Source organism: Muscardinus avellanarius (genome assembly GCF_963383645.1).
Source record: "Muscardinus avellanarius genome assembly, chromosome: 3".
Taxonomy (NCBI): domain Eukaryota; kingdom Metazoa; phylum Chordata; class Mammalia; order Rodentia; family Gliridae; genus Muscardinus; species Muscardinus avellanarius.
This window is the reverse complement of record NC_137788.1, coordinates 39409776-39433699: the sequence shown is the minus strand read 5'-3', so window position 1 is coordinate 39433699 and position 23924 is coordinate 39409776. Positions and strand designations below refer to the sequence as shown.

Below are 23924 nucleotides of genomic sequence, written 5' to 3'. Positions count from 1 at the left end.
GTAGCTGTGTGGGGGTATGAACTGGAAAAGGCAGAGCAAGATTAGGAGGAGGAGGCTGTTGCAGCCTGATTTAAGAAGATGAGAGTCTTCTATGATCTGATCTTTGGGCTATCTTTCAGTGAAACTTTCTCAGGCTTGGAGTTAATAATGAGGATTGGGGAAAGAGAAATAAAGAGGCCACATGCTGTCCAGGCTTGGTGGTATGTGACTGTGAATCCCAGTATTTGGGAAGGTGAGACAGGAGGATCATGGGTTCAAGGACAGCCTCAGCTAGTGAGACTCTCAACCTAGCGAGACCCTGTTTCAAAATAAAAATAATATAAAATAGGTTTGGGGGTGTAATTGGAAGTTCCCCAGTACCAAAAAACAAACAACAAAAAGACCCCACATGCTTAAAGCAGGTGTTTTTTTAATGTGTGTGGTGCTGGAGATTGAACCTATGAGCATTCTACTTCTGAGCTACACATCCAGCCCTGTTTTACTTTTTATTTGGACACAGGCTCTCGTTTAAGTTGTTGAGAGCCTCTCTAAATTGCTAAGGCTGAGCCGGGCGTGGTGACACACGCTTGTAATTCCAGCATTTGGGAGACTGAGACCAGAGGATCATGGTTCACAAACAGCCTCAGCTACTTAGTGAGGCTCTCTGCAACTCAGTGAGACCCGGTTTCAAAATAAAGAATAAAAAATAGGGCAGGGGGTGTAACTCAGAGGTCGAATGCCCCTGGGTTCCATCCCCAGACCCGCAAAAAAATAGAAATAAATAAATAAATAAATAAATAAATAAATAGCTAAGGCTGGCTTTGAATCTATAATCTTTCTGTCTCAGCCTCCCAACCAATGGGATTACAAGTGTGAATAACCACACTGGGCTTAAAGTAGGTGTTTACAAGTTTGGGGAAGCCCAAATGCACCTCCTCTAGGAAGCCTCAACTTACCTGCATGTAGGCCTATATCATCACCATCCTTGGGGTGTCTAGAACACTTTGCCAACTTTCCTGTTACATGTCTATAATTATTTATTTCTTTGTTGGCCTCTCCTCGATTTTGTCTTAGGCACTTTTGTGTTCCCAGGGTCAATGTCAGAGAGTCTGTCTTACTCATTTTTTTGTATCCTCAGTGTGTGAAAGCATTAGCAAACATTTGTCAAGTGAATGAAAAGGAGAGGGAAACTGGTGTAGAAAAGGCAGTGAACCTGCAGTGGGGACATGGGGCTCTAGTCTTGGCTCTGTTACTAAGTGGTTGCATGACTTTGAACAAGTCTCTTCACTGCTCTGGGTCTCAATTTCCTCATCTGTAAAATGAGAATAAAAATACACCCGCCTCCTCAGGTTATGGAGATTAAACGAGGTAACAGAGCTCACCAGCTGCCTGCCCTGTTTGTGCCTTGCCCTCGCTAAACAGCCTGGACTATTGTTCCTGTCATTTGGATCTCATTTGCTCTCTCTCCTGATGAGAGCCAAGCTGAAATCTGTTGTGTTGTTAGAGGTCAAGTTTGCAGCAGTAACATACGCATCATCCAGGTGGCCCCTATGTTGCTGGAAGGGCAGATATCAAAAGAGGGGGGGCATATCAGGCTAGAGAGGACATGCTTTTGTCAACCAAACTGAAGGAGGACCCAAAGTGGGGTGAGTGATGCAGAACAACTCTACACCATGTGTTGAGAGGCCTATGGAAGCCCTTAGATATCACCCCCTAAACCCAGAAATTTAGCAGCATCTGGAGGAATATCACTTCTATGAAGCCCACTCATTGATTTAATGTCATTATTTCTCAGTGCTTTGGGCTGATATGATTGTGAACTATTTGATTATGAATATCCAAGTGTTAAGAAAGATTAGGAAGCAGGCATGGTGGCACACACTTGTAATCCCAGCACTTTGGAGGCTGAGACAGGAGGACTGCAGATTTGCAGCCAACCTCAGCAAACCAGTGAGGCTCTCTGTAACTTATGAGACCTTGTTTCAAAATTAAAAATAGGTCTATAGCTCAGAGGTGGAATGCCCCTGGGTTCAATCCCTAGTACCACACACACACCAAAATAAATAAATAAATAAATAAATAAATAAATAAATAAATAAAATAAAGAAAAAGGAAGGAAGAAAAAGTAGAGCCAGGATGTACCTCTGAGGTAGAGAGTGTGTGTGGCATCCCAAGGCTCTGAATTTGACCCCTAGCCCTGGGAGGAGGGGGAGGGAGAGGAGAGGTTAAAAAAAATTGCAAATGCCAAATAGAAAGAATGCTATTCAGAAAAAATAGTCATTATTTTATTTTTTAAATTTTTTGCAGTACTGGGGATTGAACCCAGGAGCATTCTACCTCTGAGCTACACCCCAGCCCTATTTTTTATTTTGAAGCACGGTCTTAATAAGTTGTGGAGGGACTCACTAAGTAGCTGAGGTTGGCCGTGAACCTGTGATCCTCCTGTCTCAGCCTTCCATGTACTAGGATTACAAGTGTATACCACCATGCCTGGCTGAAAGTCATGAATTTAGACATTGCTACTGCTATCTCAAGAGATGACCATTAACCCCCAAGTGAAACGATTTTCTAGATTAACTAACATTGCTCTTTTTATACTATACAAACAAAATTTTCCATCAAAGCTTGATATATTCATGATTTACAGGGTATGTGATTGGGGAGGTCCTTAAATCTGCAAATGACAAATTGTAGTACTTTCTGGGAGTCCTATTTATCGAGTTTATTTAACTACATAGATTGAGCTTTATCACAAGACAAGTGGTCAAGGAAAGATGAGGAGGGGGGAAAAAGCAAAAGGGGATTGAGGTCAACAGAATTCCTTCCTAAAGGTAAAAGGGCTGCCTGGTGTTAAAGCTAGTGACCTTATGTGAGAAAAATGTACGTTTCCATTTTGCAAGTATTTAAAAAAAATATTGTGTGCTCAGATGGCACCTTTAATCATGAAGAACTTTTGGCTGAGTTCCAGGCTGATTCTGCTGGCACAGAGAACTCTGAGATCATACCCTATAATCGGAACACAGAAGAAATATTTCACCCATCTCTGAAATAAAGGGGAAATGGAGCACATTTCAACAGTTTCATAACAAAATCATACCAGGGTGAAAAATGAAGAACATCTTATCCAGTTGGAGTTACAAAAAGGTACTATTCTAAATAATTATTTTTTCATTTTTAGAATGTTCAAAAAATAGCTTGCATAAATTCAAAGGCAATCTCCTATTTCACAGCTACATAAATGAAGGCAGATAGATCTTGTGGTTTTCCTAAAACTAAAATAAAAAAAAGGAGGGAGGCAAAGAGGTAGGGGGGAAGCAACTTTCAAAGTAGCAGGTTATAACCTAGGAGTTTGAGCTCATAGAGCTGAATTTAATCCACACCCTGGCCAAATATAATTCTCCATTATGGAAGCGGTCCAGGACACCATAGCTAGTATTTTCTACTTTTGCCAAAGAGCCTGAGGCAGTTTGTTGACAAGCAATCAAAATCTCACTTCTGCTTCTCAACTGAAAGAAAGGCCAGCATCAGCTGACAGGTGATTTCCACCATGGCAGAGCGCTGATTCAAGGTTATCTGGAGTGTGCTATCCCTTGATTCCTCCTGGCTTCTTGGATGGCTTCTATTCAAAGATCTATTTAAGTTTGGAAAATTGGGTCATACGGCTTTTGGTGGCAAGGTGGGATCATAGCTTTATTCCATATGTCAATCTTGAACATCTGAGTATATAGTAGGCTACTCCTTAACTCTATCTCCCAAAGCCTTATGGGTGGAAAAATCCTGGGAGATTGCTCTTTGCATTAGAAGTTGAGACCTCACCCCTAACTGATGAAAAGTGGTCTAGGCAAAAGCTGCTGTGGAAATCTGAAAGCCATTATCTTTTCCACACTTCATCTTGTCAACCTCCTTTTGTTTGGGAATGCACAGGAACACCTGTGAACAAAAATAAAAACCTGCCCTGGACTGATTGTTCTGCCTTTTGAGTTATCAAATGTGAATACTTCTCTTCTCACCCCTCTAGTATTGGGAATTGAACCCAGGGTGCTAGATCCTTAGTCCTTTAAATTTTTTTTTAAAGCTGGGTGTGATGGCACACACCTGTAATCCCAGTACTTGGGAGGCTGAGACAGGAGGGTCATAGGTTCATGCACAACCTCAAGAACTTAGTGAGACCCTGTTTCAAAATCGAAAATAAAAAGGGGGTCTGACAGGCTAGCTCATTGGTAGAGCACTTGCCTAGCATACACTGTCCTGGGTTCAAGACCCTGAGTTTGATTCCCAGAAATGAACAACAACCACACACACACACACACACACACACACACACACACACAAGCAAATCAGAAAATAAAAAGGGCTGGGGGGGGTGTAGCTGAGAGGTAGAATGCCCCTGGGTTCAATTTCTAGTACAAATCAAAACAAACCAAACCAAAAAACAAAAACAAACAAACAAAAAACAGCATCTCACTTAGTTTCCCAGGCTGCCCTCTAACTTGCAATCCTCCTAGGTTAGATTCCTGAATTGAATAGATTACAGGAATGCACCATTAAGTCCCACAAATGTACTTCTGGCTCCCAGATATGGTGAAGTGTAGAGACTGCCCTGAAACCAGTTACATATTACAGTTGCTCTTCTAGCATCTTCTACCAGAAGGAATGGTTCAGGAGATTAAAATTAATGAGCCCTACCCCAAAGTTGATTTGGCTTTCTGAATAGCCTTTGGATTTCAGAAATATAAGGAAGAATCCTGGTGGTTTTTTTTTTTTTTAACTTAATCCTGTTCATCCATCCATACTTACCCTTTTTTTAAATCCCTTTATTCTAAACCCGGTCTCTTACTAAACCTTTTGACTGTGTGATTCCAAGAGCTGTCTCAACTCAGGGCACCTTTAAGACAGAACCACCTTAGAGGTAGAGGGTGAAACGTGGCAACTTTTTCACAGGCGAATCAATATAGCAGAGCCGCTTGGGGTAGGTTTTGCTAGGACTTAAATCAGGTTGTCAATTCAAACACAATGGGCTTTGTTACTCCAGTACAAAGAGGAAATGGAGCAGTTTTTGGCCTCATCAGACTGTATTGTAGGGTAGGATGGCAATTCCAGGCACAAATCTACTTTTAGCTATTCAGTGTTCCCCAGCAAGTTAATTAACTGTTTCTGAAATGCATGGAAATATTCAGTATTTTCATATTGCAGCCGATCTCACAGCATTAAACTTTGGGGGAGGGATTGAGTGTGTGAAGAAGGGGGGCTGCCAAGGGAAACAGAATAGAGTCCTTTTGGCAAGAGATTCCAACACCTGTGATTTATCTCAGAAATCACATACTCACTGTAATTCCAAGACATTTTTTTCTCTCCTGGCTTGAGCACCGGCGCGGGCGGGCCCCACTATTTATTTCAGGTGTGGGGAGTTAGGTGGGAAGCGCAAATGGGCTGCGAAGTGACACCCTAAAAAATACCCAACTGCTTAAGGAGAGAAGCAGAGATCGGCCTCAAGTGGCGCCCGGGGGAGGGGTCGTGGGCACAGCCTTTTACTGCGCGGGAACGGTTCTGCAAGTCGGTTTGGCGACCTTTGCTTTACTTGACAACTTTCCCCAGAGGGGTGGAAAGGGCAATCTCAGCACGAAGAAGGGGTCTGTGGGGAAGGACTCCGCCTGGAGACCTCCTAAAGGACCAGAAGCGCGCGTGCGCCCCGCCAAGTGACAGCGCGATCCCCTCTACCTCCGCTACCCGGCGGCGGGTCTCCAGGCAGAGGTGACTCGCGCCGTCGGTCCTCCCCCTCCTCACTGGTCCTGGCCGATCGAGCCTCAGCGGGAGCCGCCTGTCTCCGGGCAGCTCGAGCCCCCGAGCGCTCGCCCAGCCTGTCAGTAACCGCCGTTTGCGCTTTCTTTCTTTCTTTTTTTTTTTTCTTCCGTCTCTTCTCCCCCCCCCCTTCTGCCTTTGTCCCGCTTAGTAACTGGGGTCTGACCAATCGCTGCCTCACCGGCCGGCGCCGGCTGCCTGCTGATTGGTCCGCTTGGGGCGCGCAGCCGTCTCCCGCTCCTCCGCCGGAGCGAGGCAGACAAAAGACGCAAGCTCCAGGCTCCGGCAACCGGGATCAGCCAATCAGCGCCCTTCTTTCCTAGCCCCCACCCCCGCCCGGTCCCTCTCCCTCCGCCTCTGGCTCGCGTGCTCCCGGCACCGGCTCCTGGCGAGCGGCCAGCGCCCGGACCGTGCCATTCTGAGTGAGGCTGGGGGGGGGAGAGGGTAACTGATTGAGGAGCCGAGCCCTAGACAGCGGCGGGGAGAGTTGAGAGCCAAGGTGAAGAAAAGATGCCTACGTATTTTCCCCGGCACCTGACGGTCTCCGTACGCTGAGGCAGGCTGGAGTGGCAGGGCGGCGGTGTGGCTGCCGGTCCCCCCCGTCCTGCGCGGTTGGGTGGCGCCTCAGCAGGGGGGCGTGGGGGCGGGGGAGCTGTCCCCTCCGCGCTGTTAAAATGAAACTCTAGTGGCTGGAGTGAGGGCAGAGCGCGAGGGGAGCCGGCGCCGGCGGGCTCGCGCGCACCCCGGCGACAGCGCCCGCCGAGCCCGGCTGACTGCACGCACCGGCCGGCTCCCGGCCCGAGGCCGCGGCCGCTTCGGATCCGAGCCCCGCCGGAACGGAGCCCGAGTCCCGGCCCCTGAGGGGATCGCGCTCTGCGGACCAGTGGGACCCCGAAACTTGAACGCAGTCCCCAACCCCGCTTTTATGCTTTCCTTTGTCACTTCCCCAGCTTTATCGAAACGCGTTTTTCCCCCTTTTTTCCCCTTTCGTTCCTCCCCCCTTTCCATCTTCCCTTCCCGAAGGACACAAAAGTGGCTTCCGCGGAAAGATTTGAAGCGCTGAGAGCTTTTCTATTTGGAGAGCGGTTGTGTAAAAGGGATTTTTTGGAAGCCGCTTTTTAACACCTCTGCCCTCCGCTCCCCAAGCCTCTCCGTAACCCTCTGAGAGGAAAACTCGCAGCTTGAAAGTTCGGGAGGCATTTTTTTAGGTGCTGGAGGAGAGGAGAGAGGCAGGAGGACCCTGTCCTCGTCCTGGTAGTTGGCTGGACTTTTACCAACCGTTGGAAACCCCCAAATACATTTCCGTGCTGAACTTTTATAGATAAGTCTATTTTTAGATTTTTAAGTATCAGACCAAAAAAGAAATATATATATATATATATATATATATATATATATATATATATATATATATATATATATATATATGCTTTCTATACATTTCCTGACGGCCTGCCCCTGACAGCGCGATGTACAATACCGTGTGGAGTATGGACCGCGATGACGCAGACTGGAGGGAGGTGATGATGCCCTATTCGACAGAACTGATATTTTATATTGAAATGGATCCTCCAGGTACATGGGAGAAGAGAGAGAGAGAGAGAGAGAGAGAGAGAGAGAGAGAGAGAGAGAGAGAGAGAGAGAGACTGACTTGTGACGGGTTTGATTTGTGTTTTACAAGACCTTGGTGAGGTTCTCAGGGCTGAGTGCGCTTGATTCGGGATGAAGTGCAGATTTACAGTCAGAGCTGCAGTAAAACTGCTTCTGCTTTACACGTTTAAAGTTTGCAGTTAGGACCCTGATCCTATTGTCCTGTAAGGGTGGGGGTGGGGGCTTGGAGTGGGGGTGGGAAGAAACCCGGTTTTGTTTTTGCCTTAGCTTATCGTTCAGTTTTTTTTTTTTTTTGGAGGCCCTCCACTTTCTTTTTTCTTTTTCAATTAAAGACTCTTTTACCTGCTAGAGATGTTTTACATCCCACTCTTGAAGTCATTCTTTCCCTTTAGGGGAATTCTTTAAACATTATTTCATATATTAGTCTCATTTGGTTCGTTGTATTTTATCTTGGTTAACTTTGGAAACTGAGTTGCCTATGTGATTATTCATTTTAAGACTCTCTTTTCCTCTTACAGAAACCAGTGCCAGTTAGAGATTTTTAGGGATTGGGCGTTCGTTCTTATTCATTCATGGCCTTAGTCTAAGGTTTTCCTTCTCAGAATAGAGCCATTCGGCGAGGTCTACGTGCAAATTTTATTACTTTTTAGTTTATGGTGATTTAACTTAATTTGTAGGATAGAATTTAATATAATATCAACTCTTAGAGTTAAAAAATAACTTTACTCTTTCTTGTGAATGTGATATCTCTCTATATATGATAGGTTCCTATACACATGAAAAGTATACGCATACTGTATTTTTATTTTAAAGCTTTGTCTGAGGCCATTACAGACATTTTGTGTATCTTTAGGTAAGGAAAAGGAAGAGAAAATGAAAAATTTGTTTTTTTTTCTTTGAAGTCTACCTCATTTTATGCTTATTAGCTGTCAGATTTTTAAATCCTGTTTGCAATTACAGATAGTGCTTTATGTAATGATTTTGAATAAGTAGAGGCCCTTTGTAATTCCTTTTTTTGTTGAGGATGAATTTATGTCTTTAAAATGTATTATAGCTAAGCCTACAGAATAAATTGTGTTATTGGGGAACCTGTCTTATTATAAGACTATATATTTTTGGAAAGGATCTTAGCCTATGCAAGTATAATGAAGTAAAAATGTCTTATAGAAGGCATGTAGAAATTATTTCTTGTGTCCTTGTGAATAGTGAATTATCCTTTTTTTTTCAGTTAGTAATAGTGTTAATGATGCTATACCGAAAACTATTATTAAATCTTTTTCACTCTTGATTACTGAGAATTTTTTTCTTTAATTTTTGAGCATTCTTTATTTGCTTTTATAGTTGTGGCTGCCATCCAGATGCAGCTTCTCAGTGTTTTGTAAAGTTTGTAAGGTTTGCCACCCATCTATTGTGTGTATTTTCCCCTTTGTTTCCCCCTAATGGTAAAGCATCACTTCTCTTAGATATATTTGTCATTCATGTGCTCAAAAATTTCATTCATTACTGAAACCTTTCTTGTAAAAAGGCTAATAATTTTAGATTTTCCTTATTGTAAAAATTATATATTCAAACTGCTTTAGAATCAAACTGTGTCATATAGTATCTTGCCTTGAAGACATACAAAGGGAATTTGTTGGGTGGGGAGGTGAATAGGGAGGATAGGAGAAAATGAAGACACTAATGGTTGAAAAATAGTGGCCTAGTAGAGAAATAATGTCCAAGTAGAGGTGAATTATTTAGAAATAATTTTAAGAAAATTTCACTATTATAAATTAATGTAAAGATGTTAGTCTTATAAGGTTGTGTAGAAAATTGTGATCCAAACTTTATTTTCCATATAAATAAAGTTTTGAGTAAAATTTCTTTTTTTTTTTTTTTTTTGGTGGTACTGGGGTTCCTGGAAACCCTTTTACCTCCAGCTACACTCCCAGGCCTATTTTTATACTTTTTTTTAAAAATTTGGGAACAGGGTCTCTTAAGCCTCGAACCTGTGTGATCCTCCTGTCTCTGCTTCCCAAGCGCGGGGAATACAAGTGTGCGCCACCACGCCCGGCTAAAATTTCATTCTTGAATAAAATTGTGCATACTGAGATTCTATTCAGAATGTTGAAAATATGTACCTGCTACTTTTTATTAATCTTTTTGTGTCCTTAATGTAGAATATGGTTAGTTATTCCTAATAGATTTTTTAAAAGGAACCACATTTTAGTATGCTGAAACATTGCTTATAAAATGAATGCTTTTATTCTTTTTTTTTTTTTTTTTGTATGTGTGGGTCTGGGGATGGAACCCAGGAGCATTCCACCTCCGAGCTACACCTCCTGCCCTATTTTTTAGTCTTTATTTTGAAATAGGGTCTCACTAAGTTGTGGAAGGCCTCACTAAGTAGCTGAGGCTGTCCATGAACCGTGATCCTCTTGTCTCAGCCTCCCAAATGCTGGTATTACAAGTGTGTGTCACCACACCTGGCTGAAATAAATGCTTTTAGTGGAAATAATGTGAATGCCAGCCTTGTTTTGTGTGATAAATTAAGCCTTGGGACATTTAAAATTATAAATAAATCACCAGTGAAGTGGGTACAGTATGTTTTATATCTGCCCACCAGTGAAGTGGGTACAGTATGTTTTATATCTGCCCTTTCTTTTCTTTTCTTTTCTTTTCTTTTCTTTTCTTTTCTTTTTTTTTGTGGTACTGGGGTTCCTGGAAGCCCTTCTATCTCTGGGCTACACTCCCATACCTATTTTATACCTTTTTATTTTTTGGAAACAGGTTCTCTTAAGCCAGCATGGCTGGCTTTGAACCTGCGCGATCCTCCTGTCTCTGCCTCCCAAGTGCGGGGATTACAAGCTTGGGCCACCACACCTCCACAATATATCTTCCTTTTTCCTTGCTCCTACTTCAGCTCAAGCTCTTATTATTTCCTGCCTAGACTGGCATGATAACACACTAAACCATTTCTACTCTGTTCAGTCTACGGTAATGTTAAACTATCATCTGATGGTTTACCTTCCAATGATAAATTTTCTAATTGATTTAGAAACCTTCCAGTGAGCCAGGTATGGTGACACATACCTGTAATCCCAGTATTTGGGAGGCTGAGATAGGAGGATCGCAGATTCGAGGCCAACCGTAGCAATTTAGCAAGGCCCTCAGCAACTTAGTGAGACCCTGTTTCAAAATAAAAAACAAAAAAGGGCTGGGGGTGTAGCTTGAAGTTAGAATGCCCCTGGGTTCAATTCCCACTACTGAAAAAAAAAAAAAAAAAGAAAAAAAATCCAGTGGCCTCATTACAATGAAATGCCAGATAGTTGTCATAGAGGTCCCTCTACTTTTGCTTTCAACCTTATTTTTCAGTCTTTTGTCCTCCTAGAGTTCATCATAACTTTGGTAGAAGCTATTTTTATTTGCTGTTCCATGAATGTATCTTCGTGGGATGTCTTTCACTCCCTGTGGTCACTTGTTGAAGACTATATATATATATATATACACACACACACACACACACACACACACACACACACACACACATACACATATTCAGAATCCAGGGCTTCTTTGCTAGGGTATATGTTCTCTAATCTCTTCTGTTTAGAAGTAAGTCCTTTTTCCTCCCTTCTTCTAGCACTTCTCAGATAGAATTTCTTATGTTTTGTTGAGTAGCTGCTGCATTTATTTATGTGTACTTTTCCCTACAGAATTATCCTCCCACCTGGTTAGAAGCTTCTTAGCTTGCTTGGGGTCTTGCAAGTAGCAGACATTTTAATCAATACATGTTGAATTAATAAATAACTAAAGAGCACTGTTTCTTTTTAGTTTTCAGGTGTTTTTCTAAGGCTCTTGGTCATCTCATTCCTTGGCTATTGCAATAGCCTAGGGTTAAATAACTTCTCAGTTAGACATTTGTTTAGTTAGGGCCCTTAATTGTTAATAGTGCCAATATTTTTTGTATGTTTTTATCTTAATTTTAGAATTTTAGAATGGACAATAATAAAGGTAAAATTCTTGTCTATTATTGCCTCTAGTTGCCTTAGAAACTATTTTTTAAAAGTGTTTCCCTCCAGCCTATCTTTTCAACAACTATCATTATCATGCATCCTGAAGGTTTCTAATAACTGCATAGATTTCTAGGTTTACTCTTATTTACTGATAATATAAGAATTGGGCTCAAATGGGGAGAGTGATTAAAGTCTTCTGTATTTTCTGGCAGCTGTAGAAATTACTGAACTGTTAAGATGAAACAAAACTTTATTTTAAAAATGTTAAGATTAAGCTGGGCATGTGGCACATGCTTGTAATCACAGCATTTGGGAGTCTGAGACTGGAGGATTGTGGTTCAAGGACAGCCTCAGCAAGTAGTGAGACACTCATCAATTTATTGAGATCCGGTTTCCAAAAAGTAACAAAACAACAGAGCTGGATATAGTCAAGAGGTAGAATATCTCTGGGTTCCATCCCCAGTACTACACACACACACACACACACAATCAGTGGACACAACTCTTTTTTTTTTTTTTTTTGCAGTCCTGGGGACTGAACCCGGGGACATTCTACCTCTGAGCTATACCCTCAGCCCCATTTTTAACTCTTTATTTTGAATCAGGGTCTCACTAAGTTGCAGAAAGCCACACTAAGTAGCTGAGGCTGTCTGTGAACCATGATCCTCCTGTCTCTGCCTCTCGAATGCTGGGATTACAAGTGTTCACTACCATGCCTGGCTTAACATAACTTTTAAAAATAAAAATTATTTGTGTTTTAGCAGGGTGTGGTGGCGCACACTTGTAATCCCAGTACTTGGGAGGCTGAGACAGGAGGATTGCTCAGGTTCGAAGCCAGTCTCAGCAGCCTTGGTGAGGCTCTCAGAAACTTAGACCCTGTTTCCAACAAAAAATAAAATAGGTCTGAGAGTATAGCCCCTGGGTTCCATCCCTAGAAACACACACACACACACACACACACACACACACACACACACACGTTTTCAAAAAAATTTCATGAAGATTGGCGTGTGTGTGTGTGTGTGTGTGTGTGTGTGTGTGTGTGTATGTATGGTACTGGGGATGGAATCCAGGGGCCTTCTACCTCTATGCTATACCTTCAGACCTATTTTATATTTTATTTGGAAACAGGGTCTCACTAGGTTGCTGAGAGCCTCACTAAGCTTCTGAGGCTGGCTTCAAACCTGCGATCCTCCTGTCTCAGCCTCCCAAGTGCTGGGATTACAAGTGTGCACCACCATGCCTGGCTGGTTTTGTTTTTGAAAAATTTTTTTAATATCTGGCTTCATAGAAGACATTTAAATTCTCATGTCTGCTCCTGTATTCAGTCTATTGAGATACCATGTAACTGCCAATGGAAAACTACTGAACCAGGCATAGTGACACACATTTGTAATCCCAGTATTTAGGAGGCTGAGACAGGAGGATCAGTTTGCTACAACTCAGTGAGACTTGTTTCAAAATAAAGAATAGCAGGGGGTGGTGGTGGTGGTGGTGGCGCAGTGGCAGCACACACTTGTAATCCCTGTTTTTGGGAGACTGAGACAGGAGGATCACATAGGTTCAAAGCCAGCCTCAGCTACTTAGTGAGGCTCTCAGCAACTTAGTAAGACTCTGTTTCAGTTAAATATAAAATAGGTCTGAGAGGGTAGCCTAGAGGTAGAAAGCCCCTGGGTTTCATCCCCTGTACCATAAAAAAAAAAAATTAAAGAATAAAATATAGGGTTGGGGGTAGAATGCCCCTAGTGCTGCAAAAAACAAAACAAAACAAACAACAACAACAACAAAACTCTCCTGGGCAGTTGTAAAAGAATGACAATAAAAAAGGCAAGTAATATTTTAGTAACGCAGTACTATGAAAATATTTTGAGCTTCTGGACTCTCTTAAACTTGTGAACTCTGGACCACACTTTGAGAAGTGCTAGTTCAGAAGTTATTTGACTACATAGTGTTGTGACCAACCTGGTAAAATATCTTTGATTTTGAAGCCAGATGAAAAGGTTATTTCAAAGAAATGTTTGTTTGTTTGTTTGTTTGTTTATTGGTGGTACTGGGGTTCCTGGAAGCCCTTCTACCTCCGGGCTACACTCCCAGACCTATTTTTTTATATTTTTATTTGGAAACAGGGTCTCTTAAGCCAGTGAGGCTGGCTTCGAACCTGCTCAATCCTCCTGTCTCTGCCTCCCAAGTGCAGGGATTACAAGCGTGTGCCACCACGCTCGGCATAGAAATATATATATATATATATATATATATACATATATATACATATATATACACATATATATATATATATTTTTTTACTCTGGCATGCTTGATAATTTCAACATGGTAAAATTTAGATTAAGTAACATTTTGGTGGAGAACTGGTACACTGGCTATTTTGGTTAGGGAAAATATATGTTAAGACCCATATTGAAGAAATAGATTATTTGCTGCTCTGTGGTACTTACTGTTAGCAAGTTGGGCATCTGTTTCTATGGTTGAATTTTTCTTCTTAACTGGAACGTATGATACTCATTTTATATAAATGTTTCTCCTATGTTTTGTAAGGCACTTCTTTTATTTTCTATTTTTTTATTTTTATTTTTTTGTGGGTCTGGGGATGGAACCCAGGGGCATTCAACCTCTAAGCTACACCCCCTGCCCTATTTTATATTCTTTATTTTGAAATAGGTTCTCACTAAGTTGCAGAGGGCCTCACTAAGTAGCTGAGGCTGTCTGCGAACCACGATCCTCTGGTCTCAGCCTCCAAAATGCTTGGATAACAAGCTTGTGCCACTATGCCCAGCTAGGCACTTCTTTTATGATCTAGTTGTCATTTTATTTTATTTTTTTTTTGGTGGTACTGGAGATGGAACCCTTCTACCTCCGGGCTACACTCCCAGATCTATTTTTTTTATATTTTATTTGGAAACAGGGCCCCTTAAGCCAGCAAAGCTGGCTTTGAACCTGCGTGATCCTCCTGTCTCTGCCTCCCAAGCGTGGGGATTACAAGTGTGCATCACCACCCCTCAGTCCTGGTTGTCATTTTTTAATGATATTTTTGTGGCTAGAATGTTAATAGCAAATGATGTAAAAATGATACCCTTGTTATATCTTATTTAAAAAGATTAAGTCATTGCTTTTATTTTTTTATTTTTTATTTTTTGAGGGTCTGGGGATGGAACCCAGGGGCATTTGACCTCCGAGCTACACCCCCTGCCCTATTTTTTATTCTTTATTTTGAAACCGGGTCTCACTGAGTTGCAAAGGGCCTCACTAAGTAGCTGAGGCTATCCGCAAACCGCGATCCTCCAGGTCTCAGCCTCCCGAATGCTGGGATTACAAGCGTGCGCCACCACGCCCGGCTCTGCTTTTATTTAATATATTACAGTTTATCACCCAACTATGATTCTCTCATTTGATAAAACTCAAAAATTTTTTTTCTTTCTCAACTGGGGATTAAACCCAGAGGCAATTCTACCTACCTCTGAGCTACATCCTCAGCCCTACACCTCAGCCCTATTTTTAACTTTTTTTTTTTTTGGAAACAGGGGTCTCATTAAGTAGCTGTGGCTGGCTGTGAACCTGTGATCTTGTCTCAGCCTCCCAAGTACTGGGATTACAAGCATGTACCACCATGCCCTGCTTGATAATACTTTTTTTTTTCTTTTTTGGTGGTACTGGGAGTGGAACCCAGAGGCTTTCTACCTCTGGGCTATACTCCCAGACCTATTTTATATTTTATTTGGAAACAGGGTCTCATTAAATTGCTGAAAGCCTAAGTAGCTGAGGCTGGCTTCGAACCTGTGTGATCCTACTGTCTCAGCCTCACAAGCACTGGGATTACAAGCGTGTGCCACCATGCCCAGCTTGATAATACTTTTAAACTTACTCTTATTGCTCCATAACTAGTTTTGCTTCTTACTTGGCCAAGGCTAGTACTTTTTTTTTTTTTTCTTACCAGGGATGGAATCCAGGGGCATTCTACCTCCAAGCTACACCTTCAGCTCTATTATTTTATTCTTTAGTTTTTGAAAAATGGTCTCACTGAGTTGCAAAGGGCTTCACTAAGTAGCCAAGGCTGTCCTGGAACTGCACTTCTGTCTCAGCCTCCCAAATGGTGGGATTATAAGCATGTGCCACCATGCCTGTCTCCAACACTAGTACTAAACTTCTCTGAGCATTTGTTTTTTTCTTATGAAAAATTAATACCTATCTTGCAGAGTTATAGATTAGATGTACTATGTCAATATCTAACATAGTGTTAGGCATGTGATATATATCTAGTAAACTGTAGCTTTATATTTTAAAGCTTATTGATAATATGTAATTATCCAAAGTATACCAGATGTGGTGGTGCACAGATGTAATTCTAGCTTCTTGGTAGGCTGAGGCAGGAGAATTGAAAGTTGGAGGCCAGCCTGGGCAATTTACTAAGATCCTGTCTCAAAATAAAAAAAAAAGAGCTGGGGAGTGAAGTTCAGTAGTAAAGCACTGCTGAGTTTAGTCCCTAGTACATATAAACAAAAAAATAAAATCCAAGTCTAACCTTTGGGGACTTTTGCAATCAAAATCTTTGAGTGGTTGGGCATGGTAATGCATGCTTGTAATCTCAGTACTTAGGAGGCTGAGACAGGAGGAACCTGATGGCAGGTTCGCCATCAGTTCAACAAATAATGAGGCCTTCTGTAGCTTAGTGAGACCCTCTTTCAAAAATAAGGAAAATTAAATAGGATGGGTATAGCTTAGAGGTAGAAGGCCCCTGGGTTCAATCCTCAGTACCACAAAAACAAGTGAACAAACAGAAAACTTTTGAGCTATTTTGCCCCATTCTTTTCTTTACACTCAACATCTGAGGCCATGTTTTATCCATTTTATATTGTCAAGGGTGTTTTTTATTTAGTTGTTCAAGTCCTCTTTTCTTTTTAGTTTCTTTTGCCCTTGTCTAGTCCTTATTGCCTCTCAATTTAAATGATTTGTAGTGAAGTTATGTAATGGTTACTACTGTTTTGTTGAGAAATTATTATAAACCAAACACTATGTTATACTTTCATATGTTTTATTTCTTTTAGCCCACAACATCCTTAACAAATAGACATGATGATTTTCTCACTATTCAGACAGGAAACTAAGACTTAGATAGGTTGGGTAAATTATTAATGGCTCCCAGCTATTAAGTGGCAACATAGGTCTGTCTGTTTTAACTCTAAATCCTAGGCTCTTAACTAGTATCTCCTCACTGGTTCTTCTGTTTCTGATTTCTTCTTCACCTCCCTAAGTTTATTCCAAATTCATTAGCCAGACTGATCTTACTAAAAATGCTATTTCTATGGTGTTTCTATCCTACTTAAAAAAAAAAAAATTCAACAGTGCTTCTTTTCTTTTTTCTTTTGTTTTGTGGTACTGAGGATCAAACCCAGGGCCACCTAGGTGGTAAGTGGTCTGCCACTTAACTACATTCCCAGTCCTCTTTATTTCCTTTTCCTTTTCCTCTTCTTTTTTTTTTTTTTAATTTTGTACTGGAGATTGAGCCCTGGGTTATTCGACCTCTGAGCTACACCCCCAGCCCTATTTTTGTTCTTTATTTTGAAACAGGGTCTCTCTAAGTTGTGGAGGGCCTCACTAAGTAGCTGAGGCTGGTTGCAAACCTGCCATCCTTCAGTCTCACCTCCCAAGTACTGGAATTACAAGTGTGCACCACCACACCTGACTTCTATTTTTTTTTAAGCAGAGGACATACTCTTAAACCTGACATATATGAGCTTCAGTAGTATGGCACCAACTTACATTTATAACTTTATTTTTATTATATTTGTTTTGTGGCACTGGGGATTGAACCCAGGAACATTCTACCTCTGAGTCACACCACTATTCCTATTTTATTTTTTATTTTGAGACAGGGTCTCGCTAGGTTAATGAGAGGTTCACTATATGCTGAGGCTGTCCTCACACCTGCAGTCCTGTCTCCCAAGTACTGGGATTACAAGTGTATGCTGCCATGCCTGACTATATTTATAACTTTATTACTAATTCTCCATTCACTTTTTCTTCTAGCCCATTCCTTCAAGCCCTGTAACTTGAATATACCTTGCTTATTCCTTTTGCTTATGCTCTTTCCTATGCAGAATATACCCCTCTATCCTACCTTATCTTCAAATTAGGATCCTGTCTTAATCCCCCTTGCTTCTTAAAACTTACTCCATAAATTGTTATCGTTTGCTCCTTTATATCTAGGGCTATGGTCTATTATTTTGACATGGAATCATGTGTTACAATATGTTTTGCTACTTATTGTAAGAGTATAATTTACCTCTCCAACAAGATATTCTTCTTGAGGTCTGGCTAACACACACACACACACACACATATTTGGTGGTATTGGGGTTCCTGGAAACCCTTCTCCCTCCGGTCTACACTCTCAGACACCTATTTTATATTTTTATTTGGAAACAGGGTCTCTTAAGCCAGCGAGGCTGGCTTCGAACCTGCGCGATCCTCCTGTCTTCATCTCCCAAGCACGGGGATTACAAGCGTGCGCCACCATGTCCAGCTGGCTACCATATTTCTTTTGCATCTTATTTTCTCTAAATATCTAGTGCTAAAGTATTTTGTCAAATCTTAGGTCTGTGGACTCGGTTCCATTTTGTAACTTAAATTCAGAATGTGACCATTAAACTTACAAAGAGAATTTACTTTTTTTTTTTTTTTTTGGTACTGGGGATGGAACCCAGGGACATTCTACCTTCTGGCTATACCCCTAGGAATATTTTTTGGGTTTTTTTTTTGTGGTACTAGGGATTGAGCCCAGAGGCATTCTACCACTGAGCTATACCACCAGCCCTATTTTTTCTTTATTTTGAAACAGGGTCTCACTAAGTGTGGAGGCCCTCACTAAGTAGCTGAGGCTGGCCATGAACCTGCGATCTTGTATATTAGCTTACCAAGTATTGGGATTATAAGCGTGTGCCACTACACCCAGCTTCCCTAGGCCTATTTTATTTCTTATAAGAAACAGGGTCTCCTAAGTTGCTGAGAGCCTCATTAAGTTGCTGAGACTGGCTTCAAATCTGCAGTCTTATGTTTCTCAAGTTCAAGCATGTGTTACCACGTCCTGCTGATAATTTTTTTTTTTTTGCTTTGTTTTGTTTTGTTTTTGGTACTGGGAATTGAACCCAGGATATTTTACCTCCAAGCTACACTCCTAGCCCTTTTTTTAACTCTTTATTTTGAAACAGGGTCTCACTAAGTTGTGGAAGGCCTCACTAAGTAGCTGAGGCTGGCCGCAAACCTGCAAATCCTCCAGTCTCACCTTCCCAAGTACTGGGATTACAGGTATGTACCACCATGCCCTGCTTCTGAGAATTTTAAAAAATTTATTTTATTTTTTGGTACTGGAGATTGAACCTAAGGACATTCTACCTCCGAGCTACACCCCCAATTTTTTATTTTTTTATTCTTTATTTTGAAACAGGGGCTCATTAAGTTGCAGAGGCTGGCTGTGAACCTGTGATCCTCTTGTCTCAGCCTCCCATGCACTAGGATTACAAGTGTGCACTAGCATGCCTGGCTTGAGACTTTATTTTAATAAAGGAGATAATGAAACAAATGCAAAAAAAATATTTTTTTGGTACTGGGAATTGAATTCAGAGGCATTCTACTTTCTACCTTCTATCTTTCTCCCAACCCTTTTAATTTTGAAACAGGGTCTTGTTAGGTTGTTGAAAGTCTTGCTATGTTGATGATGATGTCCTCAAACCTTCAGTTCACCTGTCTCAGCTTTCTAAGCACTGGTGTTACAGGTGTGTGCCACCACATCTGGATTTTAAAAATTTTGAAATGGTCTTGCTAACTTGCTGAGAATGTCACTAAATTGCTGAGGCTGGCCTCAAACCTGTGATCCTTCTATTTCAGCCTCCCAAGTACCTGGATTACAGATGTGTGATACTATGCCTAGTTACACAAGCAGTACTTAATATTGTTATTAGCAAAATTTTATAGTTTAGAGCTGGGCATGGTGGCGCACGCTTATAATCCCTGCGCTTGGGAGGCTGAGACAGAAGGATCGCACAGGTTCGAAGCCAGTCTTGGCTACTTAGTGAGACCCTGTTTCCAAATAAAATATAAAATAGGTCTGGGAGTATAGCCCGGAGGTAGAAAGCCTCTGGGTTCCACCGCTAGTACCATCAAAAAAGAAAAAAAATTTATAGTTTGGAGTAAAAGTCATATTGAAACTTTGAAAAATTAGAAATGACTAGTAAGATCACAGGTGTGGTGATCCTAGTACTTGGCAGGATGAGATAGAAGAATCACAGGTTTGAGGACAGCCTCAGCAAGTAGTGAGACTCTCAGCAACCTAGCAAGACCTTGTTTCAAAATAAAAATAAAATAGGGCTGGGTGTAGCTTGGAGGTAGAATACCCCTGAGTTTGATCCCTCATAACACACACACACACACACACACACACACACACACACACACACACGAGTAGAAGTTTTTCAAAGTTGTTCGGTTAGTTTTATACAGCACAGAGCCAAATGAAGATTTGTTATCCAGTATGTTACTATACCAGCTAGCTTTAGAGGATAGGGCTTGATGTGTGATTACAAAGTAAGGTTAGCCATCAAGCCTTATTAAAGATCAGTTTCCAAGCCAGGCATGGTGGTGCACACCTGTAATCCCAGTACTTGGGAGGCTGAAATAGGAGGGTCACAAGTTCAAGGCCAGACTCAGCAATTTGGCAAGACTCTCAGCACCTTAGTAAGACTGTTTAAAAAATATAACTCAGAGGCAGAATACCCATGGGTTCAATCCCCAGTACAAGAAAAAAAAAACGTTTTTCAATTGTTTGTTCATGCCAAGCATGGTGGTGCACGCTTGTAATTCCAGCATTTGGGAGGCTGAGAGCGGGGGATCACAGTTCATGGACAGCGTCAGCTACTTAGTGAGGCTCTTTGTAACTCAGTGAGACCCTATTTAAAAAAAATAAAGAGCTGAGCTGGGCGTGGTGGCGCACGCTTGTTATCCCAGCATTTGGGAGGCTGAGACTGGAGGATCGCGGTTCGCGGACAGCCTCAGCTACTTAGTGAGGCCCTCCACAACTCAGTGAGACCCTGTTTCAAAATAATAAAAATTGGACAGGGGGTGTGGCTTGGAGGTCAAATGCCTCTGGGTTCCATCCCCAGACCTAAAAATAAATATAAATAAATAAATAAATAAATAAATAAATAGCTGGCGTGGTGGCGCAGGCTTGTAATCCCTGCGCTTGGGAGGCTGAGACAGGAGGATCAAGCAGGTTCAAAGCCAGCCTCTGCTGGCTTTTAAGAGACCCTGTTTCCAAATAAAAAACATAAAATAGGTCTGGGAGTGTAGCCCGGAGGTAGAAGGCCCCTGGGTTCCATCCTCAGTACCATAACAACAAAATAAAATTGTTTGTTCATAAATATAAGTATGTATAAAGAAACAAGGTTATCTTATTTTTATTTTATTTTATTTTATTTTTTATTTTATTAATTTATTTTTTAAATTGGTGCATTGTAGTCATATATCAATCACATTGGAGTACAAGACTTGAGAGGATATACAAGCACACATCATCCAATTAGCCCTCTTCCAGCCCCCATCCCATTCCCTCCCCCTCCCTCCATCCCATGCTTCTTTGGTGATTTACTTTGATACATTTATTTTTGTACCTCCTGCGTTTTAAAGAGGCTCCGTCCTCCAGTATTACATACCCTCTGATTGGTCACATTAGTTGCTTCACTATAGGGCCCTTTCTATAGCTCAACCTCTTCCTGTTGCCCTTTTCCTCCTAGTTATTGCTGATTAAGAGAAGCGTCTGATTTATATTTTCTGCGATATTTCTCTGTGCATGCTGCGTTGCAAGTACCGATCCCACTCTTGATGGTCCCAGTAGTGGCCTGGCTACTCAGTGGACTGATCCAGACCTCGCTGGCTCAAGCAGCGGCCTTGCCTCATGGGAGGACCCAGTTCTGGTCTCGCTGGCCCCTGCACCGGTCTAACCCCTAAACTGGCTTTGGTCCCGGCCTTGGAGGCCGCAGGAGTGAACTTGCCTCACGCCATGCTCCGATGCTGGCCATTGGCCCCTGCACCGGCCTAACCCCTTGGCAGGATTCCAATCCCGGCCTCGGAGGCCCCGGCACTGGCCTAGCCTCACGGCAGGCTCCAATGCCGGCCTCATTGGCCCCAGCACCGGCCTAACCCCTCGGCAGGTTCCGTTCCCGGGTTAGGAGGCCCCAGCACTGGCCATGTCTCACGGCAGATTCCGATGCTGGCCTCGCCTCACGGCAGGCTCCGATGCTGGCCTTGCTGGCCCCAGCACCGGTCTAGCCCTTCGGCAGGTTGTTATCCTGGCCTCGGAGGCCCCAGTACCGGCCTTGCCTCACGGCAGGCTCCGATGCCGGCCTCGCTGGCCCCAGCACCAGCCTAACCCCTCGACAGGCTCTTATCCCGGCCTCGGAGGTCCCAGTACCGGCCTTGCCTCACGGCAGGCTCCGATGCCGGCCTCACTGACCCCAGCACCGGCCTAACCCCTCGGCAGGCTCTTATCCTGGCCTCGGTGGCCCCAGTACCGGCCTTGCCTCAAGGCAGGCTCCAATCCCGGCCTTGGAGGCCCCAGTACCGGCCTTGCCTCATGGCAGACTCCGGTGCCGGCCTTGCTGGCCCCAGCACTGGCCGAACCCCTCGGCCGGCTCCGATACTGGCCTCGGAGGTCCCAGCACCGGCCATGCCTCACGGCAGGCTGCGATGCTGACCTCACTGGCTCCAGCACTGACCTAACCCCTCAGCAGGCTCTTATCCTGGCCTCGGAGGCCCCAGTATCGGCCTTGCCTCACGGCAGGCTCTTATCCTGGCCTCGGAGGCCCCAGCACTGGCCATGCCTCACGGCAGGCTCTGATGCCGGCCTCGCTGGCCCCAACACCGGCCTAACCCCTTGGCAGGCTCCGATCCCGGCCTTGGAGGCCCCAGCACTGGTCATGCCTCATGGCAGGCTCCGATGCCGGCCTCGCTGGCCCCAGCACCAGCCTAACCCCTCGGCAGGCTCTTATCCTGGCCTCGGAGGCCCCAGTACCGGCCTTTCCTCAAGGCAGGCTCCAATCCCGGGCTCGGAGGCCCCAGCACCAGCCTTGCCTTACGGCAGGCTCCGATGCCGGCCTCTCTGGCCCCAGCACCGGCCTAACCCTTTGGCAGGCTCTTATCCTGGCCTCGGAGGCCCCAGTACCGGCCTTGCCTCAAGGCAGGCTCCGATCCCGGCCTAGGAGGCCCCAGTACCGGCCTTGCCTCACTGCAGGCTCCGATGCCAGCCTCGCTGGCCCCAGCATTGGCCTAACCCCCCGGCAGGCTCTTATCCCGGCCTCGGAGGCCTCAGCACTGGCCTTGCCTCACGGCAGGCTCCGATGCCGGCCTCGCTGTCCCCAGCACCGGCCTAACCCTCGGCAGGCTCTTATCCCGGCCTCAGAGGCCCCAGTACCGGTCTTGTCTCATGGCAGGCTCTGATGCCGGCCTCACTGGCCCCAGCACCGGCCTAACCCCTCGGCAGGCTCTTATCCTGACCTTGGAGGCTCCAGTACCCGCCTTGCCTCATGGCAGGCTCTGATGCCGGCCTCGCTGGCCCCAGCACTGGCCTAACCCCTCAGCAGGCTCCGGTCCCGTCCTCGGAGGCCCCAGCACTGGCCTTGCCTCACGGCAGGCTCTGATGCTGGCCTCACTGACCCCAGCACTAGCCTAACCCCTCGGCAGGCTATTATCCTGGCCTCGGAGGCCCCAGTACCGGCCTTGCCTCACGGCAGGCTCCGATGCCGGCCTTGCTGGCCCCAGCACCGGCCTAACCCCTCAGCAGGTTCCGGACCCAACCTCGGAGGCCCCAGCACAAGCCTTGCCTCATGGCAGGCTCCAATGCCGGCCTCACTGGCCCCAGCATCGGTCTAACCCCTCGGCAGGTTCCAATCCCGGCCACGGAGGCCTCAGTAGTGGCCTTGCCTCACAGCAAGCTTCGATGTCGGCCACTGGCTCCGGCGCCTGCCTAACCCCTCAGCAGGTTCCGATCACTGTCTTTGTGGTTATTATTTCAAAGGTTCCAGGTGTAATGTATCAGATCTCTGCCTCCCCTGAGTATTGGCCACTGGCATTGCCACTGCCTCCACCATTTCAAATCCTTCCCAGGCTCTTTTTCCACTCTGAATGTTGTCCAGTGTTCCTAAGCATGCATGATGGTAGCATTCGACATTTGGTGTAATTTCTCCAAAAAAATAAAGTTGATAAGATCCGGTTTCTGCTTCTCCTGAATACAAGTCTCCACCACCATCGCGGAGAACTCTTTCAACACCGCATTTCTCCTTGGTCTCCGCTAAACTCTCTCCTTACAGGTGATGTCTGAGATTCTTAACAATATAGAGAAATAGCAGTCCTCTTTCACGGCGAATTTTTTCATAAGTTCCAGTGCATTTAGATAAGTTTTGTCTGCATCTCCAGTGTCCTGGCATCCATAACGGCTTTCTTACCTCCTCTCTGATATTTTTCTTTATCTTTCTGTTCTGG

At 43.9% G+C, this 23924-nt stretch overlaps 1 protein-coding gene across 6 annotated transcripts in view; it reads left to right on the top strand.

Moving 5' to 3' along the window:
* Positions 1-23924, top strand: part of LOC308260444 (phosphatidylinositol 3-kinase regulatory subunit gamma) — a gene marked incomplete at both ends in the record, with an annotated part of 130052 nt that overhangs the window by 42505 nt on the left and 63623 nt on the right. For 5 of the 6 annotated variants that reach the window (XM_080691755.1, XM_080691753.1, XM_080691757.1 and 2 more), the window contains one exon: positions 7248-7353. The exons of the other annotated variant lie outside the window; for it this stretch is intronic. In XM_080691755.1, the coding sequence (XP_080547881.1) occupies positions 7248-7353 (106 nt within the window). Of the gene's footprint in view, positions 1-7247; positions 7354-23924 lie in introns of those variants that run through there. 6 annotated transcript variants of the gene reach the window in all.